General features: G+C 41.7%; 1 protein-coding gene across 1 annotated transcript in view; it reads left to right on the plus strand.

Annotated features, from left to right (window-relative positions):
- Mex3b (mex-3 RNA binding family member B) overlaps positions 1-873 on the plus strand; it is a 4,066-nt gene extending 3,193 nt beyond the window's left edge. The window contains exon 4 of the mRNA XM_010621257.2: positions 8-873. Coding sequence (XP_010619559.1) covers positions 8-274 — 267 coding nt within the window. The 3' untranslated portion in view covers positions 275-873. The remainder of the gene's footprint in view (positions 1-7) is intronic.
- The last annotated feature ends 6,780 nt before the right edge of the window (positions 874-7,653 follow it).

Raw genomic sequence — 7,653 nt, forward strand, 5'->3', positions numbered from 1 at the left:
GGCGCAGCTGCCCGGTCTGCAATCCTCGGACACGTCGGGGTCCTCTTCGTCCTCCAGCTCGTCCTCCAGCTCTTCCTCTTCCTCCTCCGGGCTGCGGCGGAAGGGCAGCCGCGACTGCTCTGTGTGCTTCGAGAGCGAAGTGATCGCCGCGCTGGTGCCCTGCGGCCACAATCTCTTCTGCATGGAGTGCGCCAACCGCATCTGCGAGAAGAGCGAGCCTGAGTGCCCAGTCTGCCACGCCGCGGTCACGCAGGCCATCCGCATCTTCTCCTGAAGGCTTCCGCGCCTGCGCGCTGCGTGCACTGGGAGCTTGCTCCCCAGCGCCCGCCAGCCGGCCTCTGTGCATCCCACCGTCCCTTTTTCGCCCACCCCGCACTCTGAGATCCGAAGGGAGCTTGGAAAGCTGTAGTATCCGCTCACTTTTAAAATGTAATTTTTGAGACAAAGGAACTTGCCAGCATATCTGCATCGAGAGTACTGTAGCCTGGGAAATATGAACCACCCGAAATGCATGCTCTATAAATAATAGGAACGGCGACATTCTAGTGATGATAGTTTTTACACTGTACTTAATAGGAAGCTTCCAAAAGAAGAGAACCCCACAAGTTTTCCATTTTCTTAAAGTAGAAAAAATACGAACAGTGACGATGGAGTGATAATACTCGTGCTATGGAATGTGTGGACTGTCTCGTGTGTTCCCCTCTGTGGGTGGATTCCTCCGATGCTCATTGTGGGACACAAGTGCATCCTTTTTGAATGTTCGTGGAAGGGCCAGGAGTTCCTGTGAAACCAGGATACTGCAGCTTTATTAAAGAAACTGTAACATATCTCTTATATATTAAAAACCTTTAAAAGTTTTAAAGAGAAATTGCATTAATACAGATTGAAGTATTTTATTCTTTTTTGACTTGAAAAATTATATTTCATATTGCAAAGATGTTTACAAGTATTTTAATTTAAGTTCAGTGAACTTTTTTGTAGCTGGGTTAAATCTTTTTATTTTAGTATGGCCTTATGGCAAAGAACACTGTATTATTTTAATAATCACACAATTGTGACGGAATTACAAACCATAAAATGTGTAATGTTTTGAGCAGTATTCTGTTGGGATGGAGATTTTATAGGTTCAGACAAATCTTCTAGATCTGCTTCACCCAGCATATTTTCTATTCAGTGATATAAAGCATATTTTATTCTATATTATTACAAAAAACGGAAATGTATAAACATGTCAAAAGGAACTGTTGATGCTTTCTAACATTTGTATAAATAGAATTCAGTGCAAGTTACAAAAATTCTGTTGCACCACTATAGTTTTAGTATTTCTATTTTAATACATTTGTTTACCACTTGTTTATGTATATGTAGGTGATGTTACTTGAGCTTAAATGTACTTTACTGAGCAAAGTTTAAAAAACAAAGTATATTTTATTTTATGATAAAGGGCCTTTAACCTCATGGTCAAATACTAATATTATATTTGCTGAGACAAGATTTGAAATTGTATCAAGAGTTTTATTTTTCTGACATTTAAAGTTCTACATAATAAAGGTAAAACTTAAGTAATGGTGCTACTTCATTTTTTAAGTATTTCTATATAAATAAAAATATTGAAAATCTATCTTGTGTGATTTGTGATTTGAATTTTTTTTTTTTAAGAAAAAGACCTTTGGAATCTAACTATGTAAAGAATCACTTTGAAGTGACAGATTGAACTATATAACTTCCAGACGTACTATGTGAGCTATTTTATCAGCAGACTGGGCTTTCATTAGAGACTAGGAGTGTGTTTTGTTGGATGGCTGGTTGTGGAAAGTAGTATTTAAAAAAAAATGACAATATCTACTGACCCATGGACCTACTTTTCCAAACAGAGTAGATGCAGTGCCTAGGGCCTGTGATATTTTAGGGGGCCCAGAAAAATGTTTTTGTTTTAAAATTAGAAATAAAGGAAATGGAAATACTCAAGGGGAAAGTTTCGGTTTTCAGTTTTCAGCCTCCTAAAACTTATCAAAAATTTGTCTGAAACACTAAAGAAATAAAACACCAAAATCAATTTCAATGTGGGCATAATTGTTGAAAAGGTCCAACCAAGAAGGCTGAAGTGCCCAAGTAGGGCTCAGGAAAGTACTAGTCTGGGTCGGGAGAGCGCAGGATGTCTAAGGCCCTGTGCCTGCTGCAGAAATGTCTCTGCTCTGTGGTGAGTTTCCATCCAGGCTGGCCTTCTGGGAACAGCTGGAGCAGGGGGAAAGGACGGTGTTTTTGTTTGCAGAAGGCTTGCTGGACTGAGCACAGGGTCTTAACAGGCTGTCACTTGCTGGGCAGGCTAATTCATGTTGACAGCCTATGGTGTTAACTGTTTGTTGTTGTTTGAAGGAAGTTTTTGTTTGCTTTGGCAGGCTACACCTGTTCCCTGGCTCTGGGGCTTTGTCAGGGGGAGGAGCCCTGTGCTTTCCCTTGACCTGAACTTTGTCTTCTAGAGATCACTTAGGAATGACCAGACTGGGCCACTGACTTCCAGAAGATTTTTTGCCCAAGCAGCCACTGGAGAACAGTATTTGACTGCATGGTGGCAGGCGTTTATCTTCATCTCAGCAGGTAACTTGGGAGAGAAAGCAGTAAGGTCCATTGATGGTCCTCATCCCCCTCGGTAGATAGTTTCCTTTGGAAATGGAGTTCCTGCTTCTGCATGTCTGACTTGTTTAGTTTCTGTGATACCCTGTCAAGGCAGCAGCTTTGGGGTCCAGAGAACTCTGGAGAGTGCTCTGAGTGTTCAACCCCCTTTGCTTGACCCTCAAGGACAGGAATAGTGGAGGCCTGGCAGGAGCAGTGTCAACAAGGCCAATCCCCCACCTTTGCTCCAGCTATCTGGAAATGCCTAAGACAACCAAGATTCTCCCCACACTCGCTTTCTTTAGTCATGTAAGCTGCTTTTCTGCTTTAGCAGAATACTACAGATAATACAAGGAAACATCAAAAGCTGTGATAGTTGAGTTTCCCTTGCACCTCACACCAAAGCCCACCCCAAATTCATATAGGATTTTTTTGTGCTCCATATGCTGCTTTGGTAAATTAAAAAAAAATATATATGTATTTTCTGGCAGTGGGGATGGAACCAAGACCTTTGTACTCAGCTATATCCCCAGGTCCCTGATCTTGCAGTCTGTAAGTTACCTTGGCTGGGCTTGAACTTGTGATCCTCCTGCTTCAGCCTCCCATAGTGCTAGGCTTATAGGCACGTACTATGATGCCTAACAAAATTGGATTTTTTTAAATGCTGCTGACATCCCTGTAGAATGGCCTGTGTTATTTCAGTGAGAGGGTCCCTTTGTTGATATGAAACTCAGGGATATATTATTGGTATAATTAGCCTCCTGGAGAAGACAGATTGGACACATGGGGACATGCTAGTGATATTAGGTGGTAGCTTGTGGTGCAAGTAAAGCCTTTTTCCCATCCTCCAGCTTTCCCAGGTGACTCCTGTGGACCACTAGCTGTAGAAGTGACAGTATGGCATTGAGAAAGATGAGCAGAGCCACCTTTATGCCCGCCAACAGCCATGAGCCTCCCTTTTCATTTCCAGACCTCTAGAAATCTGTCTGCATCAACAAAATACCAGCTAGTACACATCTTTGCCTCTATGACTATTTGTATTTTATTTCTTTGCATAGAATAACGCTTCCCGGACATGGGTGGTTTTGTTACGCTCCCATTGGGTGATCTCTGGGGACACTTTGGGTTATAGAAAATGGACAGTTGGACTGGCATCAGATGGGTAGAGGCTGGGGCTGCTGCTAAACACCCCACAATGCACAGCAAGTGTGTCTTTCCTGAGATTCACCCACTGACTTGAAATTGGTGGCAATGCTTCAACATTTGAGTTCTTCAGGGTGGTGCTGAGTGGTGTTCTGGGGTTAGCTACTCCCCAGTGTGGCTCTAGTATATCAGTGGTATAGTTTGGTGGAAAGTCGAGTCTGCTATCTCAGAAGGTCACAATCAAGGGACGTTTTTTTAGTCACCAAAGAGTGGTAGATCACACCTAATTAATACTAACTGCTTAACTGGATGGCTCCAAGTCCTTTCCCCACCATCCTTCCACACCCCTCAGGCAGGCAGAGCTGAGATTATACAGAGCCCCTCAGGTGCAAAGCTGGGTTTTCTGAGCCCAGGGGATGCACTTTCTGCCTTGACAGGTTCCCTGCAGCTCTGAGACAAACTTATGAAGAGGTTCTTAGTGTTCCCACCTTGGGTGTAATCTGGAAGCCCCTCTCTCCCTCCTTGCTCCATCCTACAAACATGGCCCTTGGGGACAGCTCTTATGCCTTCAGTGAGCTTTATCATTGATCTTAATGAGAAATATGAACACACTTTCCCTCTCTCAAGGGGGTTTGGAGGCTGCAAGCCATGTGATAGCTGTAGCAGTGTCCAGAACACTCTACGAGGCAAGGTAGCTTAGGAGGAGATGGAGATTTTAGCAGCTAAAGTTACTCCTGTCACTGTAAGAGGTACATTCCTATCCTGACTTTAATACGAAATGTTTTCAGAAAATTCAAACACCCATTCGCCACACAATAGCAAAGCATGAGAATGAAGTTTCTCTCTTAGTCATAAGTAATTGAGACAATGGCACAGGTGCAGTGGCTGTGAGGGTGCCAGGCCACATAAGGAGAGCCACGAACAGCACCTGTGACACAAGGATGTTCCATGACACTGATTCTCAGGCCTTGACTTTTTAAAAAATGACCTATTGAGCAACAGACATTAAGCTTATTCTGTAATGTATCCTTTCAGAAGTAGTCTTCAGCATTGGATGAAAAAAAAAATAGAGATACAATTCTCTACTTAAAAAAAAATTCCATAAGAATACTGCATAAAATAATTCAGACAGTGACTAAAAGGTGCCCAAACCCTGACTGCAAAGAGACTGATTGTTTTCATTTGCATTGATTTCATTTTCTAGGACATTTATTAGAATCAGGATATGGGCATCACTGAAAAATGGTACTGTGGGTTCCACCCACCACCAGAGTCTTTGGGGCTGGTTGCAGTTACAGCACCTGATCCATGGGAGGGGCAAGTGACAAACAATGGCAACTTGGTGGCTCAGCTTGCTCCTCTGTGGGAAAGATATGAAGACTTCTGTGCGTACCAGATGTGCTCAGACCCTCATTCCTCTGTCCTCAGTGGCACCTGCCAGGGCCTTTAGTTGTCTTTTCTGCCCCACTGGATTGAAGATGCTTGGAGACTAGGAGGTCTTATCCTTCCATCTCCCAACACCAGACACACAGCCTGGCCTATTGCAGCTGGCATCTTTGATCTCTAGCTTTCAAGGCTGATCGTTTTTCAGCTAGGTCTTATTTTCTGAGAAACACAGTACATACCCAATCAATAGGAGACTTGTTTATGAAGTCACATGACTTCCATACAAAGGAATTCTGTTAGATGAGGGGACCACTCTGATGTCTGCCAAGGAAAGCTGCAAAGGATATGAACTTTTGTTTAAAAAGAAGTTTTAGATGCATGGAAAAGTTCTAGGAGGCTCTCATAGCAGTCAATCTTTGCAGTGACCATCAACGATCCATGTCTCTTGTGCAGCCTCCTCCTTTGAATATGGGTGGGACTAGGTGACCTGCTTCTTGTGAGCAGGATACAGTGGAAGTGATGGAATGTTATCCTAGATTATAGAACTACAGTGCCCATATGTCTAGAAACACAAGGGGCCTCTGCTTTTGGCCACAGGCTCTCAGTCCAACAGCCTGGGAGATACCAAGACTTGGCAACAACTGTGCAAATGAACTTGAAGCAGACGTTCTTTAACTGAACCTTCAGGCAGATGGTTATCTGTACCACAACCTAATGAAAGGCCTGGAGTTTCTGGGACCCAGCTGCCACCTTCGTTTCCTGACCCAGAGACACTAAGTCAGCAGTTTTTTTCTTTAAACATCTAAATTTTAGGGTAATTTGTTATGCAGAAATAGAAAACTAATAATTTAACAATAGACATTCTTGGAAAATAAGACTAGTATTAAGGGGTGATGCAAAATTACTGGCTTTATTCTGGCTAGGTAATTTGGAATGGTTCCTAAGCTTTTCTTCACTTGGGTTTTACTATCTGTGAAATGGGGTTAATACTAATAACAGATCTCAAAGTGTTTCTCCAAGGAGCATTTAGAATGATGTATGTGGTGGTGTTATCTAGTGCTATTAGTCCATATGTATGTGGTTATTATTTTTCTAATTTTATACCCTCGTGGTCATTGGATTTTTAAAACTATATAATAGGTAAAAATTAATTTAAAAAATTGAAATCAGAAGCATGAATGATGTTAGTCAATTTGACCTGGGTCACACCTATTTCAAAGCATTTTGATGGACAACACATGTTTCTCTGTGTATGTGTGTGTGTATGTGTGTGTGTGTGTGTGTGTGTATGTGTGTGTTCTCTCTTTTTGGGGTCAAGCTCAGGGCCTTACATTGCAAAAGGCTACACTCCTAGCCCAGATCTAATGCTACCATTTTCTAGAGGAGACATTATACTTTAAAAAAAATATTTTCATACAAAATTATGTCACAGAGACCCCATAAGGTAGTGAATAATATAGATATCATCATTATCCTCATGTTATAGTCTAAGAAACCAAGTTTGAATGCCCTGTTTGATGGGGAATCATCACTAAAGTAGAAATGAGAGCTTTTCAGAACTCAAGATCTTTCTAGATCATGTCCTGTGTAGATATGCAGAAATCTGCTTTCACAGAACAGCCAGAAGTGATTCCATTGAGTTATGAGCAAATTTAATATATTGTTTATTAAAAATATCTAAGCCTACCATCCATGAATTCAGAGTTCAGGGCACAATTTTCAATCCAGCCATAATGGCCTGAGGGCTTAGTGACCCTTCCATGATTCAGAGGGGCATGAGAGCCCTCCCTAGAATCAGCAGCAACTGCACTTTAAGAAACCATCACTTACATCTTCCCCAGGAACAGGGCCAAAATGGTGCACACCCTACATGGATTAATTTGCCTGTAATTCTTAACTAGGGATCTTTTGTTCTAAAGCTGTGGGGGAAACACTTTGCCTCTCCCAGCTCCAGTTTTCTCAGCTGCAGAATTAGAAGGATGGACTAATTTATCGCTTTGTTACCCAAGGCTAACCTGGAAATCTATAAAAGACAAATATCTTGGGTCTACCCCTGGAAATTCTTATTCAATAATTTTGGGGTTTAGGCCTGGAAATCTCTTTAAAAATTTCTTTATTTCCATCAATCAGTGATAATAAAGATATAAATATCTTCTTTAGATGAGTCTCCACGGTACTGTAGAAAGAAAGAAATACCCTAATTTATATCAATATTAAACAATCATCACACTTGAATAAAGACTGAATAGTTTCTCAGGTGTAAAAAAAAATTAAAAGTGTAAATAAGGTTCAAATGGTATAATTCATAGTGTGAAGTAGGAAGAAAATGGCTAAAGGGGAAGTGGGAAGGGGAGGGGAAAGGAAATATGGGAAAAGAAAAAAATTTGAAAAAAGGAGACAATGGAAACAAAGTCTTTGTAAATAGGGAAGGGTGAAGGGGGTGAAGGGAGGGCAGGGGAGTGGGGTAAAAATAAGAACCAAGATGTATCATGTAAAAGTTCAAGATCCCAA

This window comes from Fukomys damarensis, unplaced genomic scaffold (assembly GCF_012274545.1).
Source record: "Fukomys damarensis isolate Sample0158 unplaced genomic scaffold, DMR_v1.0_HiC HiC_scaffold_7, whole genome shotgun sequence".
In the NCBI taxonomy this organism is placed as follows: Eukaryota; Metazoa; Chordata; class Mammalia; order Rodentia; family Bathyergidae; genus Fukomys; species Fukomys damarensis.